The 16,665-nt window shown below is 31.6% G+C and overlaps 2 protein-coding genes across 3 annotated transcripts; one reads left to right on the top strand and one right to left on the bottom strand.

Annotated features, from left to right (window-relative positions):
* The first annotated feature begins 600 nt into the window (after positions 1-600).
* On the top strand, positions 601-1,756 carry LOC107609718 (heterodimeric geranylgeranyl pyrophosphate synthase small subunit 2, chloroplastic). Its single transcript, XM_016311733.3, has one exon. It carries the CDS (start codon positions 689-691, stop codon positions 1,643-1,645), a length of 957 nt encoding a protein of 318 aa, XP_016167219.1. The 5' UTR covers positions 601-688; the 3' UTR covers positions 1,646-1,756.
* Positions 1,757-14,171: 12,415 nt separating this feature from the next.
* LOC107609825 (uncharacterized) lies at positions 14,172-15,641 on the bottom strand. Of its 2 annotated transcripts, XM_016311864.3 has the most exons (3): positions 15,496-15,588; positions 15,297-15,340; positions 14,172-15,023 (listed from the first exon to the last, which is right to left on the bottom strand). In XM_016311864.3, the coding sequence occupies exon 3, from the start codon at positions 15,005-15,007 to the stop codon at positions 14,438-14,440; it is 570 nt and encodes a 189-aa protein (XP_016167350.1). In that variant the 5' UTR covers positions 15,008-15,023; positions 15,297-15,340; positions 15,496-15,588; the 3' UTR covers positions 14,172-14,437. The 2 variants fall into 2 exon arrangements, with proteins under 2 accessions (XP_016167350.1, XP_016167349.1); XM_016311863.2 differs by lacking the exon at positions 15,297-15,340 and having other exon boundaries at positions 14,194-15,023; positions 15,496-15,641.
* Between the last annotated feature and the right edge of the window lie 1,024 nt (positions 15,642-16,665).

Here is a 16,665-nt window from a genome sequence, read left to right on the forward strand (position 1 = left end):
TAGTTGAATTTTATATAATTTTTTTAATTTTTTTTTATTACATAAAAACAATTTATGTATGATATGTAATTCCTGATTTTTTTTATGATTTTATCAATATATATATATATATATTTGGTATGAGAATTACTTAAAAAAAAAATATCTAAAATCAACAATGTGGTTATTAAAATATAGAGTCCTGCTAGGGAGATAATAACTTATTTGTACAATGTGTACAATGAGCTATATGAGTTATAAAATGAACATCCCCCATACTATCTAGAATAACCATCCGAATACTAGGGATATTAGGGATAATAAACATCTTCCCAAAAGTTTAAACTGATTTTCGGGTTCTCCAAAAATTGAACTCTTAACTTTTTGGATCTAAAGTTCTAATACCATGTCATGATACCACTCATCCCAAAAGTTTCAACTAATGAAAAAAAATAACATTAATTATTATATCTCTAATATTACCTAAACCTCCATTATACATATTGCACAAATATTTCATTGGCTCGTCGTACTTTTCCTCAAATATAACATGCAATTCATTATCCCAAGCAGTCACTCATTTAATGATTTAAGGAAGCATATATAAATATAGCATAGGCCCTCCACTCTCTCTTCAAAGCTTTTCTTCCTATTAATTCTCCCTAGGCCTAAGCTCTTTCCATTTCTCTCTTTTCTTCTTCATTCCACCATGGTGGTTGGTTCTATGCTCCACATAAATGGCAAGCCAACCGTCCATTTTTCATGCAAATCAAATCATGATCGTCCATCATACATACCTAAGCCCACGGCGGTTAAAATGACAACAATTACTACTACTACTACTATTACTACTGCTCCCTCTATCCTTCAACCTTATTGGGCTTCTTTGCAGGCCGACATTGAAGCCCATCTCAAACATGTCATGCCCTATAAAGATCCACTCGTGGTATTCGAGCCCATGCACCATCTCGTCTTCTCGGCCCCTCGAACCACCGTGCCGGCTCTTTGCCTCGCCGCCGGCGAGCTTCTCAGTGGTGATCGCCACCAAGCCATGGCGGCGGCTTCTGCCTTGGTACTCCTCCTTGCAGCTAATCACACACATGAGCAAATTCCAAGCAAGCCCAAGTCCAAGCCCAAGCCCATGTCCAGGCCCAAATCCAAGACTATGAGTTTTCGGGCTTTTAGTCCTGGTATTGAACTTATGACAGGAGATGGTCTTATACCTTTTGGGTTCGAGTTGTTGTCTGGATCCTGTGACTCGGTTCAAGAAAATTCGGACCGGGTCTTGCGCGTGATCATTGAGATATCACGCGCCATGGGATCAAAAGGACTGATAGATGCCCAATACAAAAAAATTTTATTGAGTGAATCGGACGGTGAGGAGTCATGCCACGTGGAGAGAATCATGGACATTATGGAGAAAAATGAGGGGGGGTTGCATGCATGTGGGGCTTCATGTGGAGCAGTGTTGGGTGGTGGGAGTGAAGAGGAAATTGAAAGGTTAAGAAAATTTGGATTTTATGTTGGAATGATCCAAGGAATGGTTAATGAGGGATTTTGGGAAGAAGTGGAAGTGGTAAAAGATTTGGCATTCAAGGAATTGCAGTATTTCAAGGATAATAATAGAGATGTTGATGCAATTTCTAGCTTCATTATTCATGTTTAGAAAAAAAAAATATTATCTTAATTGTATTTTAGGTGGTGTTATAATTATGTAAGATGTAAGATATATTAAGATGTATTTACTATAATTTTAGGTGTTTCGAAAACAACTCAATTTTTAGGTTCTCGTTCGATACTTTAATTACTTTTCAGGTTATTAGTAATATAGATTCACTTTATTATTTTTAAATTAAGATTTAACAAAAAAATATATATTATTAATATATAAAATATAAACTAAGATGAAGCAAAATAAATAATATATAGCAAAAATATTTGTTTCTCTCAGAGCATGCAAGAAATTTTCATATCCATTATATATTATTTTTTGAACGAAGTACATGAATTACCTTTGTAAACGTGGTCTATCACTTGTAACTAGAAATTATATTAACCGCAATTTAAATTTGGTTATTCCGTTTCAATCATCTTTTAATCCATACGACTAATAATAAGAATCTATGTTTTGTACGAGAAAATAAAGCGTATAACTATATATGCGCATATATGTGCACTATATCGTATGATGCATGAACACTAATATGGACACGGAATACGATATAATATGGAACATAGGACACAATACGTGATACGGGTATGCGAATTTTAAAATTTTACATGGCACAGAGACAAACATATATCTAAAATATAAAGTATTTTTTAGATAAATCGTAATGATATTTTGATATTTTATTGATATTAAAATATAATTAAAATTTATAATTATTTTTAATGACTTATTTTAATTATATCAAGTATTTAAAATATTTTTTTTGTTTTAATAATTAATAATATATACTATATCTAAATTTATTTTAAGAATATACGTTAAAAATAAGGCTAGACACGCTGACACGTGATGGTATTTAGGTGTGTTTAGGTGTGTTCGAAAAAGAATTTTTTATTTTTTATTAAGATAGGTTGGACACAGCAGACATGCGTGTAGACTAGTATCGATGAGTGTCATGTCCAAAATGTGTCCGACACGCAGATACGACAATTCAGCAAAGTGTCTGTGCTTCATAATCTATATCAAATTAGGTATATGTTTAATTAAGTAGTAGGAAAGCAAATAAACTTTATTGGATGCTGAGAACGAGGTAATATAATTAATCTTATGAAATTAATTTATTTTATGGGTGTCCAAATCTAAATCGATCTAAATTAAACCGTTTATCTAATTCAATTTAAATCGATAATCGATTAAAATTGTATTGATTTAAATTTGAATAAATTCTATTTTTGACCAACTTTATAAACTGGATTAATTAGATTTCAAATCTACTTATCAAAATTAATTTAATCCAATTTAAATCACATATTGTACTATAATATTATTATTGTATTATTATATTTAAAATTTTTGTTATAACATAATATGTTGAATTTGTTATAAATATTTATGTTATCATGTATTATTATTATTTAGTGAATATTTTATAAAATTAAAATTTATTTATTTATTTATTTTAACTAATTTATAATTTTATTTCTATTGTTATGTTATTATTGAATTTTTTAGATATTATTGAGACTTATTATGATATTGTTGGTTATTTAAAATTTGATATTGAAACTTGTTATATATATTTAATTTTTTTTAAAATAAAGTATATTTTTTATCCTTAAAGTTTCAAAAATACTCCTAAATTTTATCTTGTTTCAATTTTATTTCAAAAATTTTTTATTTACATTAAATATACCTCAGACAGCAAAATTTTTAAAAAATTTAAGACTAATCCAACAATAAATAAAAATTATGCTTAACTTACTTATGAAATTGTTATTAAATTGATTCTAAATTTTTTGAAAAATTAGCTATCTAAGATATATTTGATACAAATTGAAAATTTTTTAAACATAATAAAACTTAAAAATATTTCAAAAATTTTTGTTAAATTTTTAAAAACAAAAAATATATTTTACTTTTTTATTTATAAAATCATAAATTCAATCCAATTCAAACCGCTTAAAATTAAACCGAATTCTCTCAAAAAATATCAAATCCAGCCAAATCACACCACAAATAAAATTAATATTTACATCAAATTTTTTTTTCACTCATACCGATCTAAACTCCACCACGAGCATCCTAATTCATACTACGTCATCGGATATAAACAAAATTTTAAAAGAAAAAAAAACCTTGATTGTTGAACGGATAAAATAGTAATTCTCAATCTTTTTACAGGAAAAGTTTATTAGGTCTTACACTGTTTCTCTATCGTTATTCATGTGGCTCGATCCATCCAAATAAAAAGCAATTTTAGTGGAGTGTTAGGTGTTGCACTGTGTATATAAACTATTAGTTTTATGGTACCTTGTGACTCACGTGCAAACAGTACATGGATATACTTACATTATTATTAACTTGATTATATACGAGTTAATACTTAATTTATCTTCTAAAATTTAAAATGATACAATTTGATTCTTAACATTTTAATAGACTTAAATTAAACTCCAAAATTTATAATTATAATTCATACTAATTTTTGAACTAATTTTTTTAATGACGTATTAATTTGATATATTAATTTATTATCATTTAAATTTTTTACCCAAATTCTATACGATTAAAATTTATTAGAACTCCAAAAGTTTGATTGTTGCTTTTAGAGTTACAAAATTTTTAAATTGAACTTGTTATTATCGTTTTTATGAGAATATTGAAAAGTCAATTAAGTTTTTAGAAAGTCTAGTAGATCTTAGTCACATAAAATCTAAACGATAAGCCTAAATCTTAGCAAATTAACGTATAAAATCAACATACAATTTACAAAAATTAATTCCAAAACTAAAGCCAGTTATTATTATAAATTTTAGGAGTCGAATTGAATCAATTATAATTTTAGAAATTAATTTGAGTCCGACCTCAAATTTTAAAGATTAAATTAAATATTAATTTATATATACACTTTTGGTCGGTATTTCTTCTTTTTTTTAATCTATTAATAATTAATTTATTATAAATATAAATTTTATTTAAAATTTATTATTAATTAATATATTATTATATATATAAAATAAAATTTAAATTTTAATATTTATTTAAGTAGCTGAATGAATTAATTACTTGACTAAAATAAGTTAGTTTACTTAAAAGTCTGTATATTAAACTATATAAAGGGTAAACAAATTAAACATATGTGATTCGTATTCATGTGTGTATATGTATATATGTAGTACTGATCAGTAAGACAGTAACACATGCACGATCAGTTCAATAATTTATTCATACCTTTTTAGGTTTTCTTATTTAAATAAATTAAATAAATATATTTATTATTGAAATAAATAATTTTAAAAATTATTACTAAAATTCATCCTCTAGTATTATTTTATTTATAGTATAAATGAGATAATTTTGAACGTATCTCGTTTACACTACAAACGAGATAAGGTACATGTATGTGATATATGTATATTTCGTTTACAATGTAAACAAAATACGTGTTAAATTAATGTATTTACAATATAAATAAGATATAATATGACACATTTTCAACAGCTATAAAAGGATGTGCAACTCTTGGCATTCTCCACAAACATTGCACATCTTCTCTTCCGTTTTTCTCACAAAAAGAAGGCAAAAATGTCTAATAATAGCGGATATGTAGTTTTGTGTGTTTACCCAAAATGTCATATGAGAAACGGGGACAACAGGATAATATTTGAGTGTGAGAATCCGTTACTATTGCGCACTTGGCGTGTAAGTTCGTTGTACAAATTAAAGAGTTTGATATTGAGCAATCTTGGTGGCACAGGGATGAGAGAGGTCGGAAGGGTGGGGTATAGGTTGCTAGCACCGTTGGGTAATGGAGTTTTCCAGTTTCGACTAATTCGGGTCATGGGGGACGAGCATGTGTGACTCATGTTTGACATCCATGAGAGAATCATGGTGGAATAAGTGATGGAGCTATCCGCCGAGGTTGGAGATGTTGGTGGTGGTGATTCTGTACACTCGACTTATATGCAGTACGACCGACCTCTCGCACCACCACCGATTCATGTTGCCATTCTAGTGGAAGACATAGAGGTGGGTGAGGAAGACTCCAATGAAAAGTACGTTACCGATAGTGATTCTTCTGAAGGGGATGATGAGGAGGAGTTTCAAGTTTGTACCGGAGACGCCGGCCGAGACAGCGGTGCACTATGTCCCCCCCCCCCCACCTGATTCCATGCATGAGAGAACTCCGTTTTTTAACACCAGGAAAGAGGATTACAACCCAGACGGTGAGGTAGAGTTTCGGGTCGGCCACAGATTCAAATGCTGAGATGCAGGGTGTGAAGAACTACAGTATTCGCAGAAGTGTTGAGTACCGAGTGATCAAATCGGACCGATTAAAGTACCATGTGCATTGCCGTCAAGCTGCAAATGGCTGTCCATGGAGTCTCCGTGTTGCCCTCTGACAGAACCTCGGATACTAGTGAGTTCAAGTTTAATTGAGGCGTACTTACTCATTTATGATTGCTATATATTGAGTAGTTTCCAACCATGTATGCTTTATTTCGTTAGGGAGATCCGGAGGGTTGGTGGATCGCATACTTGTTTAGCACCCATCATGTCCCAGGACCATCGACAGTTGGACAACAATCTCATCTGCAAGGTGATATACTCATCTTGCCGTTGATATAGTCCAACCCATCCGTCAGCATTCCTGTCCTCCAAGGTGCAATCCAACAGAGCTATCACTTCAAACCCTCCTACAGAAAGGTGAGGATGGTGAAGCAAAAGACAATTGCTCAGATATACGGTGATTGAGAGGAGTCATACTACAAGGTGCCGAAACTGCTTTAGGCGCTGCAGAGTTGTTTCCCGGGAACCATTTGTGAGCTAAGGGCCATACCATACTACGACGGGCACCTTCTAGTCCAACGCTTCCTTGCTTGCATCCTTTCCTCTCTTTCTTAATGAAATAGATATAGATGTCTCGACTGCCGAATCCGTATCCTGCAAACAACTCGATTCTGTTGATTTACTGTCCATTTGTCCTTCAACCGGGTTAATGGTCAACGACTTTGACAGCCTTTCCTTCACACAAGGTTTTGAATCCCACTTAGGACAGAAAGGGGGAGTAGCGAGATTACGATTCCTTCGTGGGAAATCAACGAAGGCAGTCGCTCCTGCAGCTTTTTTGTTAAGGCCCCAGCTCTTAGCCCGGTTCTTCTCCACCAGCTGCCTTTATCAGCTGCTATAGTTCCCTTCCCGACACGATGTTGTAGTAAGAACTTTTACTAAGGTGCGGCATGTTCCAGATATGTCAAAGAACCTTATTTCGTTGACCACATTGGATCTCGGTGGTTGTCTGTTGGCGGTGATGGTGTTTTAAAGGTTGTAAAAGGCGCTCCAGTTGTGATGAAAGCTCATCAAGTTGGTAGCCCCCTAATGGTTTAATACGTGTTACAAGGATCTACCGTTATAGGCACTGCTGCTGTATCTTCCTCCATGTCTGATTCAGAAGTCACTAGACTATGGCATATGAGGCTGGGACATATGAGTGAGAAGGGTTTGACATTGTTCGACTGCAGTGCGTTTGACAAAATTTTTTGAGCTTTCCCATCCTGTGTGGAGGCTATCAAGCATTGCAAGTCGTTTATCTCCGTCGACGGCATGCATTTGTATAGCAGATACGGTGGGGTGTTGCTTATTGCAGTGGCACAAGACGGCAACAGCAAGATCCTACCTATTGCTTTTGCCATTGTGGAGTCCGATAGTACGGAGTCATGGTCGTTCTTCCTTACTAATTTGAGACAACATGTCACTCCACAAAAGGCTTGTTGGTTATCTCTGATAGATCGCAGGCCATCAAGGCTGCACTCAGCACCGATGATAGTGGTTGGCAACCTCCTAGGGCGTTCCACGCTTACTGTATTAGACACGTGATGGCGAACTTCATGACTCGTTTCAAGTTAGCCGAGGACAAGCGATACCTTATAAACGCCGCTTATAGTCCAAGCAAGGTTAGGTACGAGTGCTACATGGATGCCTTGAGAGATTTTGTTGCCGGGAATGGTTGACTGGGCTGGTCGTTTCATCAAGGAGATATGGCTGCAACACTGCAACAGCGGCCGGCGGTTTGGTCATATGACAACAAATCTGTCAGAGTACATCAATACAGTTCTAAAGGGTACACGATAATTGCTGATTTCTGCTATCGTGTGCATCAAGAACGAGAGGTTGCAGAAGTTGTTCGTTACAAAGGGCAGGGAGGCGCAGTCACAACTGGTTGCTAGAAACCGCTTCTCCCAGAGGCTGATGGCAGCCATTGAGAAGAACAGAGAAGGTCTCCCGAAGATTTGTGTTACTCATATTGATCGGCGGGCTTCAGTGTTTGTTGCGGAGGAGTTGCATATGTTCGAGGGTTGGTTGCAAGGTTCCTTTCGAGTTCGTCTAACAGAGGGTATGTGTGTCTGTGGCCTCTTTCAGTCTCTCCACTACTCATGCCGCTATGCGCTTGCCAAGTGTGCCGCCGCATGCATCGAGTGGGCACCGTATGTTCATCCGGTTTACAGGCAGGAGGCTGTATTCAAGGTGTACGAGATGGGGTTTTCACCAATACTGGTTGACTCCTTATGGTCCGAGTGGTATGGGACACAACTTTGTCCTAACCCACTCATGCGCAGGAAGGCTACTGGGAGACTCGTGTCTACTAGGTTTCGGAATGACATAGATGAGGTCGAGCGCCAGGAGAAGCGGTGTGGCCTCTGCAGGCAAGTCGGCCATACTAGGAGGGGTTGTCCCAGCCAACCCACGGACAAAGCTTTGGGTTGATAGTCCTTTCGTTATTGTTGTTTCCTTTTATTGTAGTTGTTTTGTTTTATTCTAGTTGTGTTCTTTTATTCTATGTTGTTTCGTTTTATTCTAGTTGTTTCCCTTTTTATAGTTGTTTGCTTTTAGAACACTTGTACTAAACACACTCAGTGGTTGTTGTTTACGTAATATATAGGATTAAGTACGATTTTAGTTTCTAAGGTATAGGTCGAAATTTTTTTTCGTCCCCACCCCTTTTTTGCATACAAAATCATCCTCAAGGTTTAACTTAATTTTAAAATCGTCTTTCGGACCAAAATGCCCTTCTCCTTCTTCACCAAAATACTCAAAATACTCAGTTTTCTTCTTCTCCATTACAGCAACATCTTTTTTTCTTTTTCTTCTTCTTCGTTCCAGTATTAGCAGCAACAATGAAATCAGAAGCATAGCCAATGTAATAAAAAATAGCAACAGTAGCAACAATTTCAACTAGCAGCAACAGCGAAAGACAAGAAGAGAAGATAAACTATCACCATCTCTCTCAACGCGAAGAACAAAAAAATAAAAACCAAAGCAGAATAATCAACGACAATAGTGAAAATCAGAAACAGAAGAATAGAATCAGAATCAGAAGAAAAAGAACAATGGAACCAGAGAAGAAATAGCAGATCAGTCCTCTCTCTCCTCTTGAACTCTGCGCGTCCCTCTCTCTCTTCGGCAACGGCTCGGCGGTGGCTGAACGGGATGGACGGTGGCGCTGAATGCAGTCTCCCTCTCCCTTCTAATCTCTCTCTTCTCCCTTTCTCCTCTCTTGCTCTCTGTTTCCCCTCCCCCCCCCCCTCTTTTCTCCCTCTCCGTTCTTCCTTTTATCTTCTTTTCTTTTTTTTCCCTTTGTTTCATCTCTGTGTGTGGCGTCTGTCCTCTCCATCACAGGCGACATCGCCACCTTTCCTTCCCCCTTCTTCCCTCCCCCCGATTCTCTTTCTTCCTTCTCACATTCTCTTTCTCCCTCTCGTCGTTCCCTTTTCTTTTTTTTCTTTTTTTTTTAATAAATTTTTACTTAAGATATTTTGGTCATAAATTATAAAATTTAAATAAAAATGATGATTTTAAAACCAAGTTAAACCTTGGGGACGATTTTGTATGAAAAAAAAAGTTTGGGACGAAAAAATTTTTCGACCTATACTTTAGGGACCAAAATCGTACTTAACCCTAATATATATGTAATCGTAACCGACTTGCCAAAATGAAGAACGAAGTTGTCACGAATATAAAAACAATGGACATAATAAAGGAAAATACATTAACAAAACATACAAGTATTGAGTATACAAGAGGCCTGTCATATACTGATACATAAATATAAAAACAAGATATTCGACCTAATAAACAAGGAACACCTATATAATATAATTTTAATAGTCTAGGAAATAAAGTCAACAACAAACATAAGTCATGATCGATAGTGGGGATCCTGATAGTGGAGTCTATGCCTAGTACCACATGGTGGAGACTGAGTCTGGCACTGAAGTCGGGCTGGTCGAGGGTCTGCATGAGGTATGGGTTGGATAGCAGGATCCTGTGGATGCGGTGGCAGTTGTGGGATATAGTAGCCTCCGGAGTATGAAACGGGAGCATACCGGTGGACATGAGAGGCACCGCGTCCACGAATGTCGTAATAAGAGAGTTGTCAAATGTGAAATTTCTGAGAGGCACTGTGTTGCCGAATCCAGCCTCCCTCAGATACGGGACGATGGAATCGGATGGAGGAAGGGTATGGCTCACTCGTCGGGGGAGGAGAAGATGAGACCTCTAATAAAAAAATATATTCACAATTATTAAAAAATAAATAGTTGGATAGGTCCATCAGCATAGCAAATTATCTTCATTATTCTATACATCTGTCTAACAGAATCTTACACGTATGTACTAACTAAATTTATGCCGACACGACATTTTTCTGTAACTATGTACCTTCTTAACTAATACACATTTTCTCTTTCCGTTATGCGAATTTAAAACATTCAATAAAGTTATTAACAATCTAACGAACAAAATCTGACTTAACTTAATAATTTAATTATCAAACTTGGCTAGTTACTGACTAAATTAATAATTATGTAACAACAACCTAATACACGAAAATAAACTAGAATTCCAAATTTCTATCAGTGACCTATTCATAATGATACAAACTATATTCTAGTTCTTAGAAAGTACCCTAATCATGGCTATATATATATATATATATACACACACGTGATTACATAAAAGTCAATATACCAAAATTAACCGCAAAGTCCTTTGCCCCAGCATAATGTCAAGTCTCATTCAGCGTCACTACCATCTGTACGCGTCATCGTCGTATTACTCAATAATATGGATAGAAATGGATAAAAGAGAGGAGAAAGTGGTCGAAATGTTCAAACTTGGGCCTAGAACCTTGCTGTCAACGAACATATATTTATAGCCGTCGACCAGCCTTATTTCGTTCACACTGTAAACAAAATATACATATATCACGTGTACGTGTCTTAAATAAATACATTTATTTAATTTATTTAAATAAAAAAACCCTACCTTTTTATAATAAGATTATTATCAGATATTATTATATATATTTGATGCATGTACTATTTTGTATCGATGCATGACTCATACCTCCATATTTCATCCCTTATCCCTGCCACGCACTTAGATCCGAAACTTTTTCTTTTTCAAAAAAGAGATTATTTCGGTTATTGATAATTTTTTTAACAATAATATTATACACATTAATAAAGTGAAAGACTCCACTTAGAAATATATAAAGGATTCAGAATTTTAATAAATCTAGCAATTAGAGGATTATCATCAGAGGAAAAAGTATACATATGTTTGTTTTACGACTTTCTCACATATTTTCTTTGCATTATATATATATATATATAATCGTATTTCATAGACATATGAAAGATATAAAAAATTAGTCTAAAATAATTTAAAGTTATTTCATTTTTTATTTTTTAATTTTTTTACGGTATTTTTTTTGTAAATCTAAATTTTATTATTTAAAATTTATTAACGGTCATTATATACACAAAATAAAATTTAAAGTCTGAAATTTACTTAAATAGACGTGTGATGATATGAACTAACTATTTGATCAATTTAAATTAATTTTTTATATTTTTAATTATTTTTAAAATAATCAAATAATTTTAAAAAAATTATTTAAACTGGTAAATAATTTTAGATATAATAAATTTGTAATTATAAATATTAGAGTCATAAAATTATATGACACACATTTGTCATCCCTATCTATCTTTTTTATGGGCCATGCTTAACCCCAAAATTCTTCTTGATTGTGATTAGTTTCCACTTATTAATTATGATAGGACCTTGCTAGGTTGATTGCTTCATCTGTCTAAATTATCAATTATACTGTTAATCTATACAAGTATTTATTGAAAATTCTTCTAATATTTGTTATTGCTCTTGACTTCAAGTTTTATTTTATAATAACCGTGCGTTTAGTCAAAATGACAAATACAAATGAATGGAGGATAAGTATTAAATTAAAATATTAAATTTCTGGTTATTAAAGATATAATCTTTTTGTTGGGCCCTTGTGATAGGTTCTCCCAAAGCCCATATCCTAATACGATAAACAAATATATAATCAAGTCCAAAGAAAAAAAACCGAATATATAATGAAACTTTAGAGAGAAGTTTATTCGTCCAAAAAAAAAGGGTATGAGAGAAGTAATTCTCAATAATCGATGGGTATGAATTATGAAACAAACTAAAATACTATCAGCCTTGAGTCCTTGGCCCATGACAAAAAAAAAAAAAAAAACCTAAATACTATTATTTTATTTTTCTTTGTATTATATATTACTCCAACAATTTTGACTCCAACAAATTTATTGAATAAAACTCTTTCGAGGAATAACCCTTTAGTAATTTTTTAGATCTTGAATAATGTTGTTTTTAGGCTTAATTAGTATGTCTTTATAGTTTAATTAATTTTTTAATAATGTTTTTATAGTTTAATAACTAAATCATTATATTAGGTAAAAGATTGTAATTTAATTTTTTATAATTATTTTATTAAAAAATATGAATTTTTTTTTGGTTTGATATAATATAAATTATGAAATACTTTAAAAATAAATATTCTAGAATTATTATTTTTTATAAAAAATAATAATTAATAAAAATATAATTATAAATTTTTATCTAATATAAAACTCAATCATAAAAATTTGATAAAAATTTTAAATTATAAAAATTAATAGAATAATTAAACTTTATTTTTGTTAAAGCCAAAGTTATGAGCTATCTCAAAGCAGGTTACAAGGGTTTTTTTTTTTTTTTTTGTTTCAACTCCCAAAGTTATGATTTCTTTTACTCGTAGTAACATTGATTTATATGATTAAATTCAAGTAATACACACCCTTTTAGATTAACAAGTAATTTTTTATTCATAATGCCACGCATTATTAAATATTATTGGATAAACTATATTTTTTGTCCTGAAATTTGATTAAAAAATTTAAAAATATTTTTAAATTTTATTTTATTTTAATTTTGTCTCAAAATTTTTTTATTTACATCAAATATACTCTCGACAACTAAATTTTCAAAAAATTTAAAATCAATCTAATAATAATGCATAAAAATTATGCTTAATTTACTTGTATTGAGAGTAAAGTGTGATCTTTCACCATTTATTTTATAAGTGAGACAAAAAAAACATAAAAAAAAATCATTCAAAAATAAAAAATTATACTTTACCCTCTAAAATTAAAATTTAAAATTTAGAGAATTCAAATTTTATTTGTCAATAACTTAACGACAAAGAGGTGAAGCCGGTGGAATGTCATTTTCAATTTCTCCACCATTATTTAATAATTTTGGTACTATATCGCTTAGGTCCACCACTAGACTCACCTTATTTCAATATTCACAGATTCCTGTCTCTTCTTAATTGGGATTAACACTAAAGTGTTGTTTTAGTCTAATAATAATCCAATTGGAAGTAATTTATTCCATATTAAATCATTTAATTTATACTTCAGATAAGCAATCAACTCATCCAAATAATAGTACTAGATATTTTTTTTTTTTTAATTAAGTGGAGGATACAAACAAAGCATTCATGATCTAATCAACAATTAAGTAATTTTTTGTTCCCACTACTAAAGAATTAATTCATGTAAGAATAAAGTTTGTTTCACATAAAAAAAATCTTAACATAAGATTGATGCCCATCACTTGGATCTGAAATTATATTAGATTAAAAAAAAAAACAAATTGAAAAAAAAAAAAAAGAGATGTGGGTGCTTTTCCACTTCATAGTTCATGTGCTATCTCTCAACTATGCCAAAATTGCAAGTACAAATAACATATATTTTTTATCTAAAACAACTTCAATAAAAGCTAATACATAAGTTAACTTTTCACTATACTATGTGTATTAAAAAAAAAAAATTAGTCACCCATAAAATTAAAAAGAAAAAAAAAAGTGTCTTTTTTTTGTTCACGGTATCTCCCATTCCAGATTTGAACCCCCAACACTTACATAAGCAGACGAGTGAGCTGACCACTCGACTGTCTAGATAAACTTGTTCCTATGGTTCTCCAGCTTATTAAGAGTTATCTCTATTAACTCCATTTACTAACCGTCTCAAATGAAAAATAAAATAAAATACTGCTAGACTAAGAAAATTAAACTCAATCAGAAAATTACAAAGAAAATTAAACAGACAAATAAAATAAAAGACATAAATAATCATCACTAGATATTGTGATGAAAACCAAAATCTAATTCATTGCTTTTTTTTTTTTTTCAGTTTCTACATGGTAAATGGCTAGAACAACAAATCATTCCCAATCACACCCCAATAATTAATCATGAAAAAAAAAAATTCTCCATCCCCAATTAAAAATCACTACACTAGCTATAAGGACTAATAATAATACTATAGTCTATACTAGTATCTATAACAATATTTAACAACAACAACAATAATAATAATGTTATTAATTAAATATTCATAGTGATTCAAGAAAACCAGTTTTTGTAAGAACAGCATTCCTCACTTTGCTAAGATCTCTACCTTTGAGTGTTCTTCCAACACCTTCCAACACTGAGAATGATGATATTTGACTCCTTGCTAGCCTCCTAGCAATAAACTCATGTGGTGGTAGCAACATTTTATTATTATTATTATTATTATTAACATCATATTGATCATAATCTTCATCTAATAAATCCTCATCACTACCATAATCTTCAACATAATCACCTGAATTATACATCTTTGACCAATCAGGAATGTTGACCGGTGCTGATTGCTGAAGAAATTGATGGAATTTTGCTTCACTAGAGGAATTATTAATTTTATTATTATTATTATTATTAATGTTATTTGTGCTATTAGGCCTTGGAATCATTCTTGATCTAGGGACAGGAATAGGAGAAGACTCCTTAATTTTAAGGGCACCAGAGTTATGTGTGTCCTTGTTAAGGACACACCAAACATCTTCTTCATCAAAGTCACCATCTCTCAATGATTTCCATATCCCACTATGTTCCCTAACTAATCCATACTTTCCTTCCATCTTTCTTAGTACTTTCCTACAAACACCACACAAATCTAAAATCAGAATCAACTTTTGGAAAATTTTAAAGTATGATACTCTGTATTTCAGTAATTTTAGCCGTTGATTTCAATCATGTATATGATTAAGATCGACGGCTAAAATAACTGGAACACCAATATTTTTTTCTATTGATCTTGATTCAGAATATTGTGACTTTTTTTTTTGAAACCACCAAATTTTAAAAAAAAATCAGATAAAAAATAATGGGAAAATTTTATAAGGAAAGCAAGAATCTTCTTAAATCTACCTTCAGAAGCTTCTCCAAAGTGGTGTTTTAATTTAATTTCCTTTCTGGAATATGCAAAGCAAAGAAAAATTAAGAAATTTAATTTAGAGGTATATAAGTAACTATATATCGAAAATAATAAATTGAAACTGATAATTAATAATTAAGGATCATGATGCTATATATATTTTGAGTAGAAAAGGTTGTTCTTAGTTCTTACCTTAGTAGATGAGAGAGTGTTGGCAGAAGAGAATGGTGGAAAAGAAGAAGAAGAAGAAGAAGAGGGAGTGAATGAATGAAATGAATGGCAGCACAAGTTTCCAAGCTCCAATAATAAGACACCATTTATGCTTTGTCTTTGCACTATGATTATGATGCATCTACCTATCAATTGCACTCTTTTCCTTTTTTATTTTTTTAATTTAAATCAGAGTTTGAAAAATTTCTGACAAAATTGAGAAAATGACAAATAGATCTCTGCGGATATTTTTATTCCTAGTAATTGAAAAATACTTTTAAATTCCTGACATTTACAAAATTTGGACAGATTAGTCCCTCCGTCCAAATGCCTTCGTCAGGGACTGATCCGTCTAAATGTCTCCGTCAAAGACTGATCCGTCCAAATTTTGTGAAGGTCAGAAACTTAAAAATATTTTTCAATGGTTAAAGACAAAAATATCTACAGAGCAAAAAGTCAAGGATTTATTTGTTCTTTTCTCAAGTAAATTAAACAACTGTTTTTTAATTTACATTAGATAATTATATATAAAAAATTTAGAGAAATATGTATTTTGTATCTCTCTTACTTTATATATATAATCAAATTTTGTTAAGTACATTTTAAAATTCTTTAAATATTTGTAGAATGATTATCCAACAAAATAAATCATATTATAATAAGAAATAATTAAAAAAGTGTCTTAAGAATGTTAATTAAGAGAGTGTAAAAAAATTTGATTTTATATTTTAAATGTATAAAAATAAAAATTTTAATATTTACTTTGTTATTTTTCTAATTGTAATATTCTTATGATGAAAATGAATTTAGATTTTAATGAAATTTGAAGTTTTTTTTTTATCGGCTGTGTCAGTTATTTTTTTTTATCATGTATTAACTTTTATCTGTTTCCTTTTCTTTTTTATTTTTTATTTATTTTATTTTTTGTGTAAGTTTTAACTCTTGCTAAAGTACTAACTTTTGGCTAGCTGTGTGAGGCAGTAATTTTTCTTTTTTACTGAGTCGTTTCACTAAGCATGTGGGAATCTTCAACAGAGAATAATAGTATAAAGGTAAAAAGGCTCATTTAAATTATTTTAATATTATGTTACATAGTGGATGCTTAGTCTTAGACTAACTTTACCTAATTCACCAAATAACGATCTTACTTGA

This window comes from Arachis ipaensis, chromosome B7, assembly GCF_059453495.1.
Source record: "Arachis ipaensis isolate K30076 ecotype BB chromosome B7, ASM5945349v1, whole genome shotgun sequence".
NCBI lineage: Eukaryota > Viridiplantae > Streptophyta > Magnoliopsida > Fabales > Fabaceae > Arachis > Arachis ipaensis.

What these genes read in the sequence shown, in the direction of transcription:
- LOC107609718 (XM_016311733.3), top strand. Translation starts at nt 689, where the DNA reads ATGGTGGTTGGTTCTATGCTCCACATAAATGGCAAGCCAACCGTCCAT.
- LOC107609825 (XM_016311863.2), bottom strand. Translation starts at nt 15,620, where the DNA reads ATGGTGTCTTATTATTGGAGCTTGGAAACTTGTGCTGCCATTCATTTC. An exon ending in ACACTCTCTCATCTACTAAG is followed by an intron (nt 15,024 to 15,495) that starts GTAAGAACTAAG and finishes TGGTGTTTGTAG; the next exon opens with GAAAGTACTAAGAAAGATGG.